The sequence below is a fragment of the Zosterops lateralis genome, assembly GCF_965231275.1.
Source record: "Zosterops lateralis genome assembly, chromosome: 3".
NCBI lineage: Eukaryota > Metazoa > Chordata > Aves > Passeriformes > Zosteropidae > Zosterops > Zosterops lateralis.
The window spans coordinates 71,928,098-71,952,023 of NC_139764.1; the positions used below are offsets into that span (position 1 = coordinate 71,928,098).

General features: G+C 34.4%; 1 protein-coding gene across 1 annotated transcript in view; it reads right to left on the minus strand.

The window, feature by feature from the left end:
• GRIK2 (glutamate ionotropic receptor kainate type subunit 2) overlaps window positions 1-23,926 on the minus strand; it is a gene marked incomplete at its 5' end in the record, with an annotated part of 353,559 nt that overhangs the window by 226,465 nt on the left and 103,168 nt on the right. Inside the window, 2 exons of the mRNA XM_083856634.1 lie at window positions 12,039-12,296; window positions 16,155-16,322. Coding sequence (XP_083712760.1) covers window positions 12,039-12,296; window positions 16,155-16,322 — 426 coding nt within the window. The remainder of the gene's footprint in view (window positions 1-12,038; window positions 12,297-16,154; window positions 16,323-23,926) is intronic.

Genomic DNA, 23,926 nt, shown 5'->3' on the forward strand with positions numbered 1-23,926 from the left:
TACTGCTGTTTCAGCATGACCAGCTGTAACAGAAGAGCAAGGCAATAATCAGCTTTATTGTTTTCCTTAAATATGCTAAGCAAGCACATCAGAGCATGGGTGCAAATGTCTTTTATAGTTGCAAGTAGCCAATCTCAATTCAGCTTATTTCCAGTAACAATTCTTTTCTAATAAAGGCTTTGCAGTACTGCAGTGGAAAAAGCCCACTACCCTATCTCACACAGTCCCACAAGGGAGAATCAATGTGCTACTAAAGTTCATAAAAGACCTCCAGATCATGGAACAGATTTGATCTTGAAGATCACCATACCAAGAAGAAAACTTTGTTTCATGCCACCTGAGTACTTATCAGATGCAGTATACAGCAGCTAGAGAAAAAATAAAAAACTCAGAGTCCTGTCCATCCTTTCCTCACCTTTGCATTAATGCATGAAATGTAAGAAAAAATAAAATAATTGAAGGAAGTGCTGAAAATTAAGACAAAATTATGCCTTATTAATATATCAGATTTACCATCTTTTTCTACTCTCCAGCTACATTTGACATTTATATATGTCAAGTGCTCTATTATGATATGCCTGATTTGAAATGTTATTGTTATCCTGTTTTCTAAACATGCTTTTTTGAACATTTTCCTAAAGTTTTATCATTAATTCAGTATTATGATTGTGGCAGCAATAAGAATTAACAGTCTTGGGCATTTCAAAATAATTGTCATAATGATATGATCTTTTGAGTGGTTGATCTATGAGCAGTGCAGTTTAATGAGGGTGAAGAGTGGAAAAAAAGAATTTTGACTACAGTCAAATGATAAAAGATTTTGTCAAAGATGTCAGAATCAATGATAAATGGAGCAGAAGAAAAAGTGAGCAATTCCTAGACATACAACAGAAGTATTACCATTGTATCAAATGATACAAAGCTAAATAAACAACACTGTCTACTATAAATCAAAATGGACTTGGCTTGAAAAAAATAAATGAACATCTTCGGATGGAATTTATACCAGCTTAGCACATTTATTCTTGGAAACAAAAGCAGTTTCATTTTTGTTAAAAAAAAAAAAAAGGAATTGGTAAGATCGCAAGAGAGAAGAAAACTCTGTAGTTGAAGTTGAAATGAATTAAGGTAGTAATATTTGAACTGAGAGTGACGCAGAGCAATTCACAAAGGACTGACATCACAAGTATATTTCAGAGTGTTCTCCCAATCAGAGGACAAAATATACTGAAATAAGAGTAAAATCTGTACTTCAGTTCGGATAAATCTTAAGTGTATGCCCCATAAAGAGTGTGAAATTGATCTTGTCTCAGTTTTCCTCTTTTCATTTTTCATTTAGTTTTCCTATCACATATTTCTGGTTTTGGACATCATAGAAAATTTTCCAGTCTTTATGAAAGAAACAGTTCTTTTGATCAGAAGTTCCCTAGGCAATTTTCTGTAAGATTTTAATTCTTAAGTTTATTCAAAAACAAAAGCAAAACAATTTAGATCGCTATTTGGAATATGTTACTGTTATAACTTATGGAACTATTACCTACAGCTTGTTCCTTAGGTTTATAGAAAAACATTACAAAGTACCTTATGGCTTTTTAAAATTTGTTTGTTTTTAATCTATAGATTTGTTTTTGTATTACTGAGCCTTGTTGCAGTAAGTCCAAATTCAATTATTGGCTGAAATATGGGTGACAGCTGTAGTAACATGCTTTCCTGAAAGATGAGCTAGAATCATGCAGTTTGTTAACTTTTTAACATTTACTTTGCTTTTCAAAAAATGAATTAAAATCTATATAGAAGTATTCTCAAAGAAAAATTACAGGCCCATTTATCAGAAAAGAATAACAGAATTTATCTCTTTTTCTTCAGACAACTAGTTAAAGTAATTGCTAACATCTGCATAAAGACAAAGTGTTTGAAAGTGAAAACAAAAAGTGTTTGAAAGTGAAATTTTAACTTCACATCCTCCATACTACTGATATATTCATATAACACTAAAAAAATATTTCTGAACTTTACAGAATAAACGTGCAATAACTGTCTCAGTAAAGGAATACACCAACCAGAGACATCCAAAAACCACAATTAGGTTTAGCGCATAACTACTAATTGAATCTTCACTTGAAACTACTGTGCACAGCACTTGAAACACTCTGTATTTAAAAGACACCAAGGAATATGTAATCATTCAGGATAATATTTCTTCATTGCCCAAATTATTGGTGCTATTAATTATTATAATTTTACCAAACTTGAATTTATTAAAGAAGGCTTAAAAGTCTGTTGTCTTCAATAAAAATATTCAATAAAAGTGTTACAAAGGCTGTAGCCTCTCTGAACTGGTAACTGAAAAGATGTGGAACAGAGCTGCATTCCATTCCAGTTTATATGGATGGGAAGCATCAAGTCTGCTTTGTTCACATTGCAAATATAATCCTCCTTTAGATACTCATTTCATTCATTCCACAACACAGAATAACTATTAATTGATAATTAATTAGAAATTAAATTACAAATGAACAAGCATAGTTCCATTTAGCATTCTGGGCTAAGCTATACCACCCCAATCTTTGACATGATTTATACACAAATTCATTTATTTGCAGAAAAGGTACCCGCCTAGCCCTTCACAAGCAGCCAGTAGTCTGACTTCTGCATCTGCTTCATAGAACCAGAATAAATGCTAGCTAAAACTGCACAAGTCAAAACATTATAAATATACAAAAGTACACATAGATGCGGTTTTCATCTATACATAATATAAATATAAATCCAATTTGAGAAATGAGTATCAGTGACAGTGGAGTAACTTAATATCCATTTATAATTTAATGTTTCCTCACATTTGACAGAGACATTAGTAAGCACCAGTGGTAGTGAATAGTCCTGATAGAGACCTTTGAAGGTCACCCTTACCTATCTTTACTTTTTCTGTTCTAAGAAGATCAGTATGAAAACACTGATGTGGAAAAAAACAAAGTATAAAATTAATAATAATTTAAAAAAGGAAAAAAAAAACAACAATCCACCAAACTCATGAGGTGGATTTTCCATAGTCTTTCAAGGACACCTGTTATTTTTTTCTAACCTAAATGTTCCCAGCTGAATCCTTTCTGCTACAGTTTTAAACATGTCTAACTATTATCTAACATAAAGAATAGTTTATTTGTTTCCTTTTGCAAGACTTTTTTTACCACTTCCCCTACAGAAAAATAATGCTCTTAGAGTCTTCTCCTCCCAGGTCATATTTTCCTTAACCCCTGATGTCAAGAACCCTCATCTTTCTTCAGATATCCTGCAAAGAGCAATGTAAAAAAATGTGAAACTCCTTTTATGCAGATGAAAATTTTAATTACCTAGGAATTTCTTACACATGGAATTTCAGATCAGTCACCTCAGTTCAGTGTTATGTTTTCTTTCTCATATTGCCATTGTAGGCTTATCCACAATGCTACCAAGCCTTATGCTTGAGAGAGGACTATTACAATACTTTAACACAAATTCTATTTCCTAGAGTATTGTAACTTCTGAGATTGCCACCTGCATACGTAATTTATATGCTCTTCACACCCCACAATTAACCTTGCAAGTCTATCTTTTCAGTAAGCTGTAACCAATCTATTTATGTTTATTACTCTTTATTTGCATCCATTTGACACTAGCATAAAGTACCTATGGTTCTAATTTGCATATATGAATGTCAACTTGAACAGTTTGGCTTTCTTAACTCAGTATGTATCACATTAACTATTTTGTTTTGTTTTTTTCCTTGCCCACAAGGCACACTGACCCGGCAAAGAAGGAAGTTTTACATTATGTGCTTTTGATAAAGGAAACCTCACTGTTTCAGCAAACACAACACTTTGAGACATTTTTAGCGCTTATGAGTAAACAGGGTTCTTTTTCCCAGGAATAGAAATTCAGTTAACTGGTCTATTTAAAACAATAACAACAAACAAAACAAACAAAGAAACCAGAAAAAAAAAAAAAAAAAAAAAAAATTACAAAACAAAGTAAAACAAACAAACAAGAAAAAACCAAATCAACAACAACAAAACCAAAAACAATTCATACTATACTACAACTTCACATCATTCTACTCAATTGTAAACAGGTTCCAAGTTAGGAAGCAAGTTGCTTGGAATAGGTGGATGATTCAGCTATAATTAAACATAAGGAACCAGGATAAATGCACCTCAAAATCTGGACAAATATCAAAGTTAGGATGAACCTGAGCTTGCCTACCTTACCCAAACCTCTCAAACTTCGTCTACCATCCATATGTTTCAAAGGTAATTATTAACTGAAGATCACCTCATTTTAAATTTTTTCAGAAGTCTCTTGCTCCAATGATTTGAAAACTTAGGTTCCTTGATAACTGCTGTTTCTTTTTAACCAAGTTTGATATTATTTACTCTTCATTTTAGAATCCAATTCTGTTGGGAGAAATTAGTTTTAACAATATTCACTTAATCATCATAGAATCATAGACTAGTCTCTTGTAAGGGACCCACAAGGACCACTGAAGTCCAACTCCTGGCCCTACATGGGACAACCATAAAAATCTCCCCAATTGCTTGAATAGTGTTCAGTACATTTTGCTGCTTTGCACTTTCTTAATTATAAACCATTATTTTTCATTCTCAAGCATTGGGTCAGTATCACAAATATTACAAGTCATTTCAGTATTGAAGAAGTCAACATATATTATAACCTCTTTCTAAGACTGTTTTAACAGCTGTGTCCTTCTATACTTCCTTTCCCTAGGAATATCTAGTTTGAGATATTTGTTGATATTAAAACACTGTCTGTGTTTAATTTTGTTAGGTGATTCAAGATGGATGGGAAGCAAAAGCCTTGTCTGCTTAATTTTAATGGCTTAGTGATTTTTTTGAATCTTGGTCCACAGCAACATAAATCACAATAATACTCTTTTGTGCTTTCTTTCATCTGCTCCCAGCAGATATCTCCTACTGTACTGCGGACTGAGCACCCCAAATTATCTTTAAGAAATTTCTTCTTATTTCTGCTTGTCATCTATTCTTGAACAAACTTTGCCTTGCAAAAATATCAAAACTTCAAAACCAAAATATATTCTACTTCATACCAGCCACATCAGTTTATAAGTTTCTGTTATAGATCACCAAAATTTAAGTCTTGTCTTCTAAACTGGGATAAAATTCACTGTTATTACAGCAATTTCAAACCTTTAAAAACAGCATTCTCAACTCTAATTCCTTGTCTCTTAGAATAGACTACTGTTATATTGAGATGTTGCTTAATTCATTTATTGAGAAGCAGAATCAACTAGACCTTTTTGGACCAACCCGTTTTCTTTGCCTTTTCAGTTGCCAATTCTCTTAGGTATCTTAAACACTTTTTCTCATCTTTACCATGCACTATGTATATTCTCCTCAAAGAGAAATTTTGACCCTAGCCAAAATTTACTTTGAATCACTTAGAAGCTATTTCTCCTTAATCTTTTAGAATATTTCCCACCTGTGATTATCCCACATCTATGTCACCCACAAGATATTAAATTCCCCTTAGTTTAAAATTATATTATCTGTAAAAGTGGCTGTTCTTCAGCAATCATAGTACAGGGTAAAAAGAAAAAACCCAACCACACCAAACCACAAGACGTAAGATATCTGAAAATGAGATAATGTTTCTTATTTAGAAAAACAGAATTGAATATTCTGTTTGAAGGGATATACAAAAAACATCTTGTCCAAATACCTGACCATTTCTGGGCTGAACAAGTTAAAGCAAATTAAAGTAATTGTCTAAATGCCTCTCAAACACAAACAGGCATCAACACCCATCAACTGAGAGCATCAACCACCTCTCTAGGAAGCCTGTTATAGTGTTTGACCAACCTCTTAATAGATAAATAAGTAAATATTTCTAATTTCAAGTCTGAACCTCTCCTGATAAAACTTTGAGCCATTCCCACATGTTCTGCCACTGGATATCATGAAGAATAGATTAGTACCTCTCTCTCTCTGCTTCTCTTCCTCAGGAGGCTGCAGAGAGCAATGAAGAATCTCTTCTTCTCCAAACTATACAGGTCCAAAGTCCTCATAGGACATCATACCTTCCAGCCCTTTCACCACCTTTGTTGGCCTACTCAGGAAACATGCAAGTACCTTAATAATATTTTTAAATTGTGGGGGCCAGAGCTGCACACACAATCAAGATGAGGCCAAAATAACATCAAATACAGTGGGAATTAGATAATGGGAATTTTAATATTGGTCCCAAGAAAGAAATTGTCATTTTACTACAAATCAAGGCAACCTGCATATATCAACATATATCAACAAAATTAAATCTTTCAACTTCCTTCATTTCAGTTAAAGTACAGGATTCAGTACTAAAGACCAACACAAAACATTTTTATTTCTGAAATAATTTTTCGGCATTTACTTTGGCTTCTGTTCATAGATGTAACAGATTTTTGGTGTTTATACTCATTCACTCAAGACCAAAACAAAAGTTAATTAAGAAAAAAATATCCAGAACCCTGTTTATATCAACTTGTTCTGTTGATATATAAAAGTATCAATATATTGATATCTATACAAGTGCCACTATAATTTAAAAGCCCATCATTTCATGTATTTTTTCCTTTTTTTTAATTGTCTGGGAGTTACAAACTTATTTATAAAGTTTGTCTAGTCTGTTTTCTTTAGCACAGAGATTAGAATATGTACTTGAAATTAAGTTACTGTTTTGAAACCAGTTAAATCTATTAGGACATGCGGCTGATGAACATATTGTCATTTTTCCTCTTTTCTTTCTTAAAGACAATTGACTGTAGCAAATCTGTAAATCTGAAAGGATTTAATTAGTGTCCAGGGACAGTTTAGTGGAATTTAATTAACAAAGAGACCATAAATTACTTTAAGGGGGAAAAAAAAATAACCAGCCTCTCATTACATCCTGCCAGGAGGTTTGTTGGATTTAGGTTTGTTTGGGTTTTGTTTGGTTTTGGTTTCTTTGGGTTTGGTTTCTTGGGTTTTTTTTTTTTTTTTTGGGGGGAAGGTGGTTGCTGGCATTTTGATTGTTTCTGTATTTGTTTTTTAACATGAAATTCTAGTTAAAAAGAATAAGCTTTTCCATTTAAAATAATCAAGGGAAGCAATATTTATCTTTTCCAGAAAAAAAAAGTTTTAGAACGCCATTATAATTTTTTTGGCTGTACAAGAGATGGGCTACATTAAAAGAAAAGTCTCGAGAGATAGAAAAATAAGGAAATTAAATCATAGAAGGAAGCAGAAAGTAGCTATTATTTAATGGAAAAAAAATATATCATGAAAGTGAGAGCAGGACTATTAAAATAGAGATACACAAAAAAAAGGGCTCACACATTTCTAGTCCCTCACCTATTTAGTGCCACAATACTTACTCCATAAAATACTACCAGGGCAGAGGCTTTATTCCAATATTAAAACCTTTGTCCATTCTATGTTCATTTTTATTACCATACCTGTTGGGAAAGATGGGACAGGAAGGACTTATGAATATGACTGCATGGTAAGAAATACTGCAGATATAAAACCCGTGAGTGAAATAGAAATGAAAGCTAGTTTCAAGATGTGAGCATGGCAGGCAGGAAGACAGTGATTAGCTGAAGACAGGAAAACAAAAGACAGGAATGTTGCCTTTCCACTCTGCAAAGGCATCAGGGAAAAAACAGATAAGAAATGTAGCTTTTAGAGTTTAGAATATAAAATGACATGGTAATGTAGTAATTCTTATAGGCTGTATGCAAAGTTTGTAGGTTTTGTATCTCACACCGGTTGGTCACTGTAAATTAGAATATTCAACACAAAAAGAGATATAATGTATTGTAACAAGGTGATCGCGCTCTTCTCTTGCCCTCTCACCCCTATTACCCTCTTCTCTTCTCTTACCCTCTCACCCCTATTACCCTCTTCTCTTCTCTTACCCTCTTGGCTCCTCTTCGCTTGCTCTCTTGGCCCTTCCCCTCTCCTCTCTCTCACCTCGCTTGCTCCTGCTTTCTTCCCACTTTCCCCCTACTCCTACCCCATTTTTACCCCTCAGCCCTCTTCTATCTCTCTCACCCCATTCTCTCTTTAGGGCTTTGCTTCAGCCGAGGCTGGTGGCTGGAAGCAGGCCCTCTTTGCCCACGACCCTTGTAATAGTGAAGACACGTGTTTCTAGAACATTTCAGGTCTGCAGAGTTCCTTGTCCTTGTCATCCACAGAAAATTTCTACAATACCCCCACTGTAAAACAGTGCATCTCTTCTTACCAAGTCAAGCTAGAATTAACCTTTCTAGTTTATTCATCTATTTCATCTTATTTGTACAGCATTGAGTCTTCCTTATTACAGTGTACCCAACCTGATCTTTGCTCACTCCCCTGTTACTGATCATAGCCCTCTAGAAGCCGCTCTGTACCTATTTCAGCATGGCACAACCTCTATCTTCTCCTGAGCCAAGCTATCTTGCATTCCTCATGACAGACTCCTGAACACGAGACAGATCTGGTCAGCACAGAACAAACCAGTATTCTGAGGCTCAGTCTGACATGAGGAGCAATAGTTGAACTGCATAGATTCATCTTTTTTGACCTAGCCACTTCTGCATCATAAAGTATGGGTTAGGGGTCTAGTTGCTACCTATAGTGCATTTAAAATAACTTATGCCTTTTCTCAATTTAGGAGTAAGATGTACAGCTGTTCCTTCTCTGAGAATACAGGGAGAATGCTTCAATGAGGGAGACAACAAACTAATGGCTGTTCTTAGTAGTAATCTCTTAGATTACTACAAAGGGAGACTGAGATTCCAAATTTTCTCTCTTATTTGAAACTGGGCTCTAAACAAGCACTGACTTCCCCTGTACCACCTTCATACCACCCAATCTCAAATCAAATTAGACCAAATACAAATATCTATTTTATACATCTCTTAGAATCATAAAATAATTTGGGTTAGAAGGAACCTTAAACATCATCTAATTACAATCCCATCTTTAGAGGCAGGGACACCTTATATTAATTTTTTAAAGGCAGATACTCTGTGGATTGAAAGGCACAGAAAAACAGTATGGAAGACTGCGTCTACACTTATATGGATCAGTCACATAAATGGCTTTCTTCATACAAGGTAGAAACATGGGGGATTGAATAGAGCTGGACAAGATGGTGCTGTCCAGGAGCATCTGAACTGTGCACTTGGAGCATTGGCCTCTAGCATAGTTCTGGGAGTGACACTAGATTTAACATGGGCTTTTACTGGCTGCAGAATATCAAATAACCACACAGCTTTTACCATTTGTTTTTACTCTAGAAAATACATCCCATACTGATGAGATGAAGACGGTGGACACATATTTTTTTTAGCTCAAAATAAGATGAGACATGTCTCCTTTATGATTACAAAATTTTAACAATTCCTTAGAAAATTCATACAACTGAGCCCTAATATCTAAGGACATAAACACATTTTAAAAACTAAAAATAGTAAATAGATACACGAAATCATGTTTTCCCTCAGAGCCAACCTGTAATCTTGCAAGACTTTGACATATGGGAAACTCTCATAATTTATTGGAGAAGTATCCAGACCTAGTTTATGCATGCTTTATACCTTTTCTTCCTCATTATAATAAAAGTATCAACTCCCTTTGTATCCATGTTTACAACAATCATAAAAATACATAAAACAAATACGAATCTCCCAAAAATATTACTTTTAGCAATTAAATTATCCCTGTAGCTGCTATACCAACATATTATTGTCTTGACCAGGATGCCCTTTGGGGAACTCTCCATTCAGATAAAGGAAATCCATAGCTCTAGAATCATCTTAAAAATGGCATACATTATCATCCTAAACAACCATTCAATAAAGGAGTGTAAAATGTGGATGATTAAAGAAGAAACAAAGCAGAAAGGAATTAAGAATTATATTCATCTTACATTATGGAATCGCAGATCAAATGGAAGAAACAGACATAAACAGTGATAAATATTTTGTTTTCATTGCCCTCATTTTAATGATTTTAAATTAGGTCTTAAATGGCACAAGTCATACAACACAATTTCTAAATCTTAATTGAAACATCATATTCAGCTCCAGCCCTAAATTCACAACTGAATATTTGTGTTATCCTATGACAGGAGAGAACCTCTTCCTAAGGTCAAGCAACTACTTCCTTTCAAAAAGAGGAACTACTCCCCCTACTCCCCCTGCCTCAAACCCCACCAGTTTGCACTTGAGCTCCAGCAGATATAAAATCTGCTTCTTTAAGACTGATAGTTTCTCATAGCTAGGAGTTGTTCCTGTATGTACTTCAAAAGCTGTTCCTGTATGTACTTCAAAGGCAAGTGATGCTGTGGACTTCCCAGCAGTGTCATTTGCTTTTGGAGTCCTGGAATTATCCATAGGAAATGCTACTAACAAAGAGAAGTTGACCAGTCTTTAAAAAGCAGAATTTAAATTCATCTACAAAAACCACCACTAAAAAGAGAGAAGATAACCTTCTTAAAACTGATTAATTTTTCTGCCTCTTCAGACCAAAATGGATTTCAAGGGAAAAACAAAAAGATGATGTAGATGAGATTACTGTTTATCCACGGGAACAACCTGTATTATAATATTAGGGGGCTGGCCACTCCAGGAAGAAGTATAATTTTAAAGATATTATATCCCGGAATAATTCTTTATACTTTTTTATACTTTATACTTACAGAATAGACTAAATAACTCAATCTACTTATTCACTGCAAAATTTATTTAAAAAATATTCTAAAGCTGTTCATGTTTGGGGGTTTTTGTCTCTTAAATATTAACAGTAATAAAAAGTAGAACAAATAGGTCACAATATATACAAGAAAACCTTCTTCATTTTCATTCCCATTTCTATTTATGCTTTATTGAGATCAGGTCTATCAAGGCTGGCAACAATATATCTCTGGATATGGAGAGATCATTAAACACGAAATATTTTTGGTTAACTTTTTTTGGACAGGTGTTCTGTCCTGCTGTAGTAACTGCTATTTATCTAGCAGAGTTAGTCTTCCCTACAGCCAACCTCATGTTGCTTCTTGATCTTATTTTTTTTTTAATTTCAGATTTGGATAGAGAGTGGCACCATGTAACGAGCACATCAACAGCATTCTGGTTCAATGAACCACAAGAATTCGAGGGCCACTGTGCTCTTTTCCTGACAAAGATGGATCAACCAGCATGGAAGAAGTTAGCAGCATTTCCAATAAGATTTAATATATCTTCTTTGGCCAAATACCTTCCATGTATCTTCCATTACAGTGATATTTTTCCTCTTAATCAAGGCCTTATTTCTGACCACCACTAGACCTCAAATGAAATGTAAGCTTTACAGCATTTTTCAAAGATGCCACTGTCAAGGGGAACCTGAAAGGCTAAAACAGATTTTAGGGTGATTAAAAGAAAGGTAATAACCTAGTATATTTCTGCTGAAAAGTCAGGAGTTCATTTTTAACTCTTGTAATTCATCTGCAAAACAAGCCTCCAAACTTCCTTTTGTTCCAATTGCTAGGAGCTGAAACCAGGGCTCCTTCTTCACTTCTAGCAGAAAAAAAACAGATACTAAAATTCCAAACAAATATGGCATCTGCTTTCAAACTCAACCGACACCAGAAGAAGCACCAGAATTTAGGCTTTCTACTTCACTGAGCACACTAGTGTATTTTCAAATTACCATATTTTTCTTCCAAGTTTAAGTTTTAAGTAAAATCAAAATATGTAGCTGTTAGCAACTGTTAAGATACTGCAGAAAACACAGACAGAGTGTGACCAATTTATTGACAGCTGTGAGCTCAAACACACAGAATTCAGCAACTGAAGCATACTTATGAGAATACTTATGCTAATAAGTCCACATTATTTGTTATACACTGCCTCACCAGTGAAATCCCTGCAAATTATTAAAGACTTCTTAAATTTTGAAATATGAGTAGTGACACCCTTCCTCCCTCTCTCTGCATATGTGAATAGATCTGCAAAGAGTCTGATGCTTTGTCCTTACCAGTGCTGTCATCGTAAACAACAGTAACTGTTTTCCACTTGAAGAACTGCACAAGGTCAAGGATGGCACGGCTGAGTGAAGAGAAATCCGGATAGAGGCTGACATAGAAGGAGTCCTTGTTGTCTGACACCTGATGTTTCCAGCGGGTCTGGATGTGTGGCACTCCCAAAGCGTTGCAGATGGATTGCACAGCATTCGCTGAGGAGCTGTGAGATGGTCCAAAGATGGCTGCTACCCCAAGGGACAGCTGATCACAGGCTGAAGAGGAGACAGAAGTCTGTCAATGATGAGAGGAAAAAAGGCAGTGTGCCAGAAGGTATTGCACAATTCATATTAAACAAAAGGCACTCCATGAAATATGACTGTCTTACTGAAAGAGCTCCCTTCTTGTTAACACTTGCACTTACTTACACATTTCAACTTCAGAATATGCTTCCAAGATTTCATTACAAACTGATGAATATTCACTCTTAACATCTAAATAGTGTTCAGCTATGTTTATTAACTAGTTCTATGTCAGTGGAAGTGACAAAGGCCAGCAACTGTGTGCCTTTTAAAAAGTATTGATAAATAAAATGGGTTAGTGTTTAGATACATCTTACATTTGGAAAAGGGTTGGATAGGACAGTATCTTGATCAAAGTTAAGTGATAACATCTTCCTCACTCAATCAACACTATTTCTACTGAGGGCCTAATTATTCAGAAATTTTACGTGTGAGGTAGCTCACAGCCAATTATCAGGCACAGAGTTAATTTCATTAAAAGGGACATTTGAATTTCTGTATCTGAAATAGGCTTGTTGGCTAGTACAATTTAAGGATCAACATTTTCCCTAAAATTAAATTGCTGTCTGCTAGTGAAAAAAAATTAAGTGTTCCTTCTTAAGAACTGGAAATGCTCAGTTTTGCTATACTTGTATGAGTATATAAAACTGGCCCTGAGAGTCACTGACATGATACTGCTATAATCAAGCAGTTCAGCTTCCTGTTTTCTGATACAAGGTGGCCATATCTGTACAGTTTATTAGAAGTCCTTGGTCTGTGTCTGGTCTCCCACAGCATACTCCATTATCATCTTGCTTAATATTTGTTAGGACATGCCAAAAAGAAGGCAGGAAAAAATAGTCAATACTAAGGACCAGAGCTTCAGCCAATGCCCTGCTCCCATGTCATTCACTACCATAGGCATAACTTTTACGAGTATACAGCTCTAAAAAACAGACTGCCTTCTAGGAAAACAACTCATTTGGTAGAGAGGAGTAATGAAAACCAAACTAGACATGAGTACTTATATGGAGTTTGATTAATTCTGTTACTCCACCATCAATGTCCTGACAGCTGAGGAAACAAGCAGTAGAAACACATCTTGCTGCATTGCTTTTCTCATCAATTCAAAATTAATTGTTGTGCACATTCTTTTCAACCTGATGAAAATGTTGCTAAGTCTTTCAAGTGCATTCCAGAAACTGTGCTGGTGCACCTTTTTATTGCTGCAGAGCACCGCTGGTTTAAATAAACTTGTCAGACACACAGGATCTTCATTGCTATTCGGTGTGTTGCCTAAATGACTAGCTCAATAAAAAAACATTTATGCTAATATTGCCCTTCCTAAGAGTAATCAACAAGCTTTATGCAAATGTCAGTAAATGGGATCACTAACAACAGCAATAGCTACCAGATGGCTTTTCAATGGACTTTTTTTTTTCCTCTTTCTGAGATTTGAATAATGCAATGCTTTCACACGTGATTTAATATGGCACTGGCTCTATCAGACGCATACAAATTTCCTAGAACATTGAGGGATATATTGTTGCATTTACATTATTTTTTACTGAAACAGTAGCTTGGAAATAACATCTTGTCTTCAGGTTGCTTATTCATATAGTACCTTTAAAAAGCCATTAATATTTCATCTATATTCAACTTCAAAAGTATGTTTTAATAAGAGGTCTAAACAGGCTATTTTTGATCCAGTGCCTGCCTGCTCACTAATGGACATGATAATGAACCACAAAATGAGTCAAACGCTTAAACTTCATTGTTAAAATTCTGCCTTGTATCCATCATAATAAAATGAACCATTTTGTGTTAACCTTTAGCCTTGATTCTGAACTAAAGCACCTGTGAGCACAAATGTAGTTGTCTGTATTGTGAATTGATGATGCAAAAAGCTATTAGTACTAGCATATTACACAGATTTTGATATAGCCTGAGCAGTTACAAATAAAGTGTTGCATTCTCATCCAAGATGCAAGTGGGAAAAATGAATATATGCAATCTATTCAATATGTCTAATCAACAACATGTTGCCTTTCTAACTTCAGCTATTATGGTCTAAGAAGAATTAGCAACATAATATTCAGGCTAGCAAACCCCAGGTAAGGGCTAAAAGTAGTCTCATTTTCTCAGGAAAGAATTAAAGATCTCAGGAGAAATTTCACCACTGTCTACATCATCCCTCAGGAATGGGGAGAAATTGTCCCATTAGATTTCACAGGTCAGCATGTGCAGGAGGTCAGGAAGCAGTTGAATTTGGAAGGTGAGAAGGAAAAGAGAATGAAAGAAACAGAATCAAGATTCAGTCCTTTTGTTGACTGTTGACTGAGATGGAAAGAGTAGTCTCACTCAAAATCTGCTTTAATCCATCATCCAAAACACTAGAATAACAACTCAAAGATACCCTCTATTAAAAGTGTATTTTTGCCTCTTTGTTCCACCATAGATGCTGCTCTGCAAAGAAACCATCTTGCTAGGCATAAATATCTAGCCTATAATTTTTCATAAATGAAAAATGACCAATTTTCATTACAATTTTTCATAATCATCCTTCAATGATCAAATTGTGTATTTCTGTGCAAATAAGGATACTCTCTTTTCCTATCTAACAAGATTTTAAATTTTAATTATTTATTTGTTAAATAAACAGATAAAATAAGTTAGCAAGATTAACTCTATTAATCTGTTACAGTAAAAGTGGTAAAAATTTCCCCTCAGTTCTAAATTGAACATTTAACTAGTATTAAATTCCACTTTTAAGATGTTTTTCATGTACATTAATCATGACACAGGAGCTTTCCCTTATGTATAATTTCTAATGTATCAAGTGTTTTCATTCTTCTTAGCCCACTGTAACATCAAAAATCCCTTACTGTATAAAGCTTTTTGTCTTTAATGCTTGGGAGAGACATGTTGGGACCAGATCACTTGGCAGATTTAGGCTAGAAACCTACCACAAGAAACACAAGTTGACCTCCAATTCTTATACCTTCTTACTATCTTGTTACATATAGCATTCACATGAAATTAGCTCTTCAATTTATAAACAAAAGTTTTTAAAGAATATGCAATACAGTGCGAAATTCAGTCTTACTGGGTTTTGACATGAGGTTTTGTACTTTCTTCTGTAAATACTTACTGAATATTTTGGTGTTTGCACTTTCTAGGATACAGCAATGATGCAGAAACTTGTGCCTGCTGTTCCTGACATATATGTAAAGCAATCTGAAAATCTGGATTTTTTTAATGTTCAAAATTAATTTTTACTCTTAATTCTTCTGCAAACCTATAATTTCTAGTTAGGAGAAAAGAGCTTAACTCAGACCGAGATGTATCTGATAGTGATAGTCTTAAGCACAGACTTATTTTTACGCCATGCTTCCATTAGATGCACGAAATTGCAACTTCCTTTTGAAGTCCATGATTAACTATATAAAGGCATTTGTGAAAATGTACTTGAGGTGATTGAATGCTTAAAATTGAATCACTGGTTCAATAGCATTTGGGAGAAGTTGGCATTTTGCTGCATAAATTTTGGAGATTGTGAAATTTCTCACTCCAAAGGAGCTGACTTCAATGTTAGTCACAATGCTCAGCAAAATTAATTTCAGATTTTAAATATTTAAGGGAGTAGCTTTTAGACAGAGTTAGTGGGAGCAAAAGTGGTAATGTAATTGTCAGGCAGTTACCATTACAACCTTTAATAAAGCAGCTCTTTAGGGTCAGTGACAATAATGTCAGTCTCATTGCATATGGCTTCATTGGATAGACATTTTCTCAGGTAAATAAACTAAGTGAGCCTTATTTATTAATTAAAAAACTAAATATTCAAAAGGTTACCTTTTTTGGATGCTTCAAAACTGTCATAGAGATTTATCTTTTGTGTGTCGTATGTTAATGTGGTGTTTGGCAGAAGAGTTCTGTTTCTGTTGATTGTGTTCACAGCGAATCTGAAGGCTAATTCTTCTGCTCCCATTGGACCAGATTCCACGCACTCAAAAATGCCTCCTGGAACAGGGACAAAGACAAAAGAACAAAAAAACCCATTAGTAAGCAAAAAGGGCATAAAATGACATCTTTAATCATCCTTTTGGAAAAGATTCATCAGCTTGAAATATTTAATTTCATAAACCTGCTCCAGTGCAACTCATGATTTGGATGAGCTTTGAGTCAAGCAATAAATAAACCAGCAAGAATTAGAACTTACCTTAAGGAAAACCTGTTGCTTTTTTTCCATTCAATATTCATTTTATTATTGTAAAAAGGCGTAACATTCTATATTAACCACAAAATTTATAAACAAAATAGGAAAGGGATGAAGTATATTTAATTATCACATAGCTACTATCACTAGTGTTACCATTTTATATAGTTAAACTTGAAATTAATACATTTGCACCTTCCAGATTTTCCACGACCTATGTCTGTGTGGCATGGAGAAGGGAGACTTATGGATTCTTGCTTTCTACTTATGTTACATTAATAATCAACTCTATAGTTCACTGAAAATAAAACATACAAAGGAGCATAGAACTGGGATGCCTCAAAATGCCTCCAGAAATTAAAATGTAGAGATATTTTAGCATGACTGTTTGCCTGAACTGACAAATACGTTGAGCAAAAAGTTCAGTTGTTGCTGTTTTGCCCTGAACTGCACATAGATGCTAACTTCATTGTCAGTAAATACAGGAATCCAAGAAACTACACCCTGAATAACCTCTATACTGCAATGAAAGCATCGCTGAATAAGGCATGCTACCAGAGTAGGACATGCCTCAAATAATAAACAATTTCTAGGATACTTTTGAGCCAACTTTCATCTTAAAATGAAGCAAATGTTTGTGAGACTGCAGTTTGCTTCAGCTTTTCTCATTAATGAGATATCATTGTCCATAGAATGTAAATTTATACATACTTTGGGGGAATATAATTTATTCTTGGATCTGGAAAAGCCAAGCATACTGTAACAATAAAAGTAACTTGAAGATGTGTCCTTACTGTGGTGACATACAATACCTAAGAAAAATGACAAGATCCTTAAAGTCCCTCATTTTAACAGAGACCTGTCAACACTAATGGACAGACAAAGGTCATCATCACAGGATAACTAATTACGAGCTAGGTGTTGTGCCTCTGAAAGAAATGTTATTCATCCACTGTCTCCTCACTTGTATTTATTTCCAAAGTAATGTTGCTACCTTTACTCCTACTGTCTAAAAAAAACTTGTTCAACAGTTACTTTCTCAGCAAGAAGCTTTTAGAATGTGAATATCCAGTGACTGGATCAAACTAAACTTCAAAAACTGCCATCAGTTTGTAAACAGTCTTGTGTGTAACCAAGCAGATGAACTGTTGGTAAAGCAAGAAGATGTGTATTTACTATTTACTGATAGTGTTAAATATAAACGGCTTTTTGGTTTTGCAAATCTTCTTCCTTTTGCAACCCATTTCTCACTACAAAATTGATGTGTTAACCTTTTTTTCCTGCAGATCAGCCTTTTAATTTCTGGCAAGAGCCATAGGAGCAGATGCTCATATAATATTACTTTAAAAGCACAAGCCTTAGCCACTAAGATAAGATGTGACTAATAATCATTTAAGCATTAGTCATTTCAAACTGGAAAAGAGGCAATGATGGAAAAGGCAGACTCTTAAGAAAGAAAAAGATATCTGGGAGAATCCAAATCGATTGTGCATAGAATATATATGTATATATGTATACAATCAGTAACCAATATTAACAAAACTCTAGGAGCTGTGACCATGTTTATTTGCAAAATAATGGAATATGAACATGAAAGGCAATCTACTGCTTTTGATATTAATGGAGTCCTCTGTTCAGGGAAACATTCTAATAGACAAGGTTTTGTGCTGCTAAGACTTACAGATTCTAAACATTGCAATTCAAATGGTGACATATAGGAAGATAGTATTTTGATTTGTGGAAATATTTTTAAATTGCTGCAGAAATCTAAAAATTATTTAAATGACAAGTGCAGATATTCAGAGACAATTAAAAAGACATTTCCGTAAACAAAATGAAAATTAAGATAGATTTCATAGGTTTTCCTAAGGCATCTGGAGGATAGTTATACAAATATATTTGAATAAACCAGTATCACACAAACAATTACAAAATCCTAATGACATCCTAGGCTAAATGGATTAATTAAAAGAAATAAACATTACAGTTTTGTTGTTCTCCTGAAGTTTTTACGTTGGGAGATTTCTTCTCTGATTTCCACGTGTCTGAAGCTCAATACAACCTTTCTTCTTCATTCTTGCATTTTGCGTTATGCTGATTTCTAAATCCTTGAGACAGGGGATTCCCTGTCAAAGATTCAGCCAGTACTTTCTCTTTTTTGACCTTGCCTATCTGGTAACTACCTAATGTTAGTGGCAGTCTATCATATAGTTAGACATTTTTATGAAGATGACATCTCCTGTGAGTGGCCATGATGTGTAATTGCCCACATATATCATTCAGTGATTTCTTCCCTCATTCACTGACTTATTCTCTATCCCTGCATTAAAAACATCCCAAACCTGGCTCATATGATCTGTCTGTTTCAGGGTGTATTTCCACTCCTAAGAAAAACAGGAGCAGAATAAACTGTTTCTGTTGTTCTATTATTAGGATATTTTGCTAGAAGGAAGGAAAACTTATTTTCTGCTCCTGAATATTTTCACATTTTGCACTAGGTAGATGCTGAAATTAAAATTTAGAACCCCAGAGGAATATAAAGTAGACCATATAATTAAAGATTCCTGGCTATTTTCTAAGCTGTAGGTTGTAAAAAATCCACTAGATTTCTTTTATTTCGGTTTAGTAAAATATAGAGTAAAATATCTTGGATACTGGCAGGTGTAGGTTCATTGTAACCTTCCCACTAAGAGACTCAAATCAACTGGTTCTCAAAAGTGCTCCATGTCCTACTAATACGCAAAATGACTGAAAACGACAGATTCCTTAGCAGTGAATAGAGCTTTGGCCAAGCTGGTAGTGCACACGGGGCAACACCATTGTCTAGTTGAACATTTAAATAGGTTACATTGAACTCAACCAATAAGAAGACCAGGAGGTCAGACAGACACGTCTGAATTCTGAATATCAGAATATATTAACAAAACAGATCCTCATTCTCCAGATGGAGAAACATTGTAATTTTGCTTGGAAGTCTACGCATTAGATGTTTCCAGGATGCTCAGCAAAGACACATAAATGAATTCAAGCACGGAGAACAATGAGAAGTTTTAAATGGTGCTTTTTCCATTGCTGAAGACATAAAACTTATTCAGTAACTTTAAAATTACTATTTTGTTCCTATATTTGTTACTGAGTAAGTAAATAATAGAAAAAAAATACTTTGAGTATTTTTAAAGACTGTCATGCAAATCCACTGGCTTAATACTGGGAGACAAGCCATTAATTACATTGCAGTTTTTTATAAAATGGAAAGGAAAATAAAAGAATTGGCTTTCCAGTTCAGATATACTCAATTATCTAGGAATGATGGTAGCATATTGTGTCATGTTATTCTCTCCCAAGCAGGCTTTTCTTTACTGCTGCATTACTTTGTATTCAGGATAGCTTTATTAATAATCAAATTGAGGAATGCACTGCAAACCTTCAGATAAGCAGACAGAAGAGTCATAAATCTTGCCACTCGTATGTGGACAAGCAGCCAAACCAATGCCTATCTCTGTCTAGCAGCTTGAAAAATGCAAGTTCTAGGCTTTGAGAATTTTTTTTTTAACAGAGTTTATAGACCCACGGTAGGCAGGAAAATGTTTGTTCTCAGATGCAACCAGCACTGCAACTTGGAGGAATAGCCTGAAATTCCACTACTATCTCAAAACACAGAGAGAAAACCTAAAAGCAGTAAAAAAGAGTTTATGTTATTCCTAACTTGCTTCAGTGGTCTCATTCATGGCTTCTTCATTTACAGTGTTGATGATAAGGCAGTTTGTCTCTGCCCTGTAATAGTGACAGCAGGGAATATGGGATCACGTATCTACAGCTCAATCTGCAGCCCATGAAGTTTTATAGGCTGTGTACAGTAGGTGATAGCTGTACAGCTGAGCACTTCCAGTTTTTACTGTCACAGTAACCACTTAGATAAAACTCACTAGATTTTTAGGAGTGATCAACACCTCGAGCATCATAGTTTTGAGGAATATTTCAGACATGCCAATCCAAGCAAGATAAGCCAGAGCAATTAAAAAATATTCTTTAAATTCTGCATCTTTGAGGTGACATCTGGGATAATGCACCTGAAATCCACTAGAATTTTTCATCAATTGTCTCTATTGAAAAAATCTTTATATGATCTTTATAAAGTTCTTTTACCATAACAAATAGGAAAAAAAATCAATCATCAGTGTAATACTGTGGAAATAACTGTTTCTTCAGAAACACAAACTATTGGGAAAGAAAGGATGGTCACATTTTACCAAAAAGGATGTAATGTACATGTCCTTACTATATTCCAAGAAAAAGAAAATCTAAAATTGTTTATAATTATACATGTCCAAAAATATTTGCCCTGAATTGTTCAAATGAAAAAGTCTGCAATTTCCCTCCAAAAACTGTAGTAGAAATGATATTTATTGTTTACAAGTCATCCTGTTTTCCCCAGTTTTCAAATAAGTTTCTTAAACATAAAATCCAGAGGGGAAAAAAAAAAAAAAAGTCAACTTGCTACACATGTTGGCAAGAATAATCCCCTCCAAAATTTTTCCTACTCTGAAGTACCAAATTTCCAAAATAATATGTTAACCCTCTGAATGATTCAATTTTCCATTTCCATTCCATGACAGGGTCCCCTTCCAAGATCAACATCTTGTATGTTCTGTGTTGTCTTCTCCATATAACACCTGACAAAACCCAGCGGAAGGTACAAAACTTCTTAACTACACTAATCACTAGATAACTAGAAGTTTCAGAATGAGTTATTAGGAAATCTGTCCTTCTCTTACATGTAGAGAACTTTTGAAATAGCAGAATATCATGAAACCTGAGCTACTGTTACCTATATGAAAAAATACTCATTCAAGCAAGCTTCAAAAGTATGCAAGTAGGACTCCAAACAAGCTAATAGCAAATCTGGCTAATATAAAATCAAAGAATTTCTCCTTTGTTTCTAGTACAGCCATAGTCACCTGTTTATTTCATGAGAAATGAATGCCATCTAATTACAGCTACAGGCTATTTTGCAATCTGTGCCCTCTGAAAAATTAAACCCTTAAATGTGTAGCAGAAGGCCACATTACCTCAGATCATAGTCTATTAAATTAATCATAATGAAGCTTACAGACTACTTGAAATTACTGAGTCTAAAATCATATTAAATAACTTAGTCTAAAATAACTAATAATATTGCAAATGTACGAACCATATACACAGAGTTAAAACTTCCATGGTTTTTAAATGTAAAACCAGGACACAAAAATTCTAAAATCATTCACACATAACAATTTTTTCACATTAACAAAGTTAGGGAAACAGTAACATTATTCTTAATTTTAATTTTAACTGTGATTTCCTTGTATGAAGATACAAAATTTTCTTTTTTTCTAATATCAAACCAACTGCATAGAGGTCTTGCACAGACACACACTAGCTGTTAATAGCTATGCATTTTTTAACATTTTAGCCATATTATCAACATGCACCAATCTGCACAAATTTACTGACAGTTCTGAAGGTCTTTATTAATATGTTATAAAAACCATCATCAGCCACATGTGACATGAACACTTTAAATATAGCAATGTAAATCTCCTTCTTAAGTAACATTAAAAATGTGACTGAGAGACTGGAAAAAAAAATTGACTTTAAAGCCCAGTAACATTTCTTCCCATCATTTTACTTTGAAAGCATACAAATATATTTCAATTTTAGTAGTAAAATAGGAAGCTCTATACGAATGAATTTTTTTTTTCTTTTTCCTCATCTCAGGTTAATACTTTGAATCTAAGATATTTATGCTGCCCACATCTAATCCTGATATCCTTATGCGACAAATAGATTTTTTTAAATTGATTTATTGATTTATTGATTATTTCACATTCAGAAAACATGAACTCTCAGACAGGCTTTGTTTAATTAGCTGCAAAATTTGGGAGAAAGGACTAACTGCTATCTGCGATAAACAGCTTTTCTAAAAAGTGTTTAAAGACTGAATGCAAGCAATTCTGTCAGGCACTATACTATTAAAACATATTCTTATCTCTGATATGTTCCAATTTCGAAATTGGCCATTTGGTAATTGGAGCCAACGGTTGTGCAAGGAGATGCCACATGGAGAAGATAATAAGTCAAAAGCACATTATTGAGAGTTCAGAGAATGATACTACAACTATAGACATTTACAGAGACAGAAATGATGGCTTTTTGAACTGTGAATGGACTACACTTCTCCAATAGTGTTATAGCCAGAAGGCAGTGAGGAGGCTCATCCAAAAAAACCCAATATCACTGATGTGGCATGTATGGTACTGCCAGGAGGAGGCAGGGTGGGTGCTGAGCTACAGTAACTGATAGAGGCTGCTGGCTGAAGGCATTTTAGCCCTAATCAAGTGTGCTATGCACTGCACCGATAATCCTCTTTCAGGTCCTGTTATGGATTTGAAAGCTACAGGGGTGGTTCAAAGAACTCCTTAAAGGCTGACAGCTTAGACTTGTGCTTCCTATAAATACAGAACAAAATTACATCTCAGCCACTTATTTCTGCCTGGAACAGGATTTAAGAAATTGAATCACTTTCAAACAAGATGTTAAAAATGAATGAAAAATTTTCTTCTTTACAACCTTTTCCATAAAGTAAAGTAGTTCATGGAATTATAGATTTAGAATACAGTAGTGTGAATCTGAACAATATCATGTTTTTATTACTTCTTTTCAAAATTATATTGAAAGCATTCTGAATCTCACAACAGGAAAAAGTTGAAAAGGATTACTTGACAAAGAAAATGCTGGGTTTTTGACTTTGAAGCTGGTTTTATGTGGATATGGCACTGCAGAAAAAGATAGCATGCTTCAGCAGAAACCTTTATCCATTCTGAGTGCACATATGGTTTGGAGGAAGGAAGCAGTATCTGGAATTTCAGGGATTTACTTTCATTGCTACTATTTCCTGCACAGTACTGGACAAGGAGATTTTCTTAAAAATAAATATTTAATCCCAAAACATCTCAACATTGTAACACAGGCACAATTATTGCAAAATCTAACATGTTTTGAAATGAGATATAATTTCTGTTAACAACATTCATGGAATCAGTATATGAAACCATGATCATGGGATCCTGCAAATTTTACTGTATAAAATGCACATAACTATTAGCTTCATCCTCTAAGCTATTTTTGGATTGACATTTTAATGTAGTTGCATGAAAGTGACAAATTTTAGACATGCTCAAATCCTAAAAGGATTTGAATTATCCACTGATTTAAGACAAATAGAACTGTATATTTTCCAGGAACAGGCTAAATAATCACTCAATGTTATGTTTATATTCTTAATGTTAAATATCAAAAAAGAAAGAGTTTGGTTGGTTTTTCTTAAATGTAGGGAAATAATAAGGAGTATTGTGAGGAAACTGTGGAT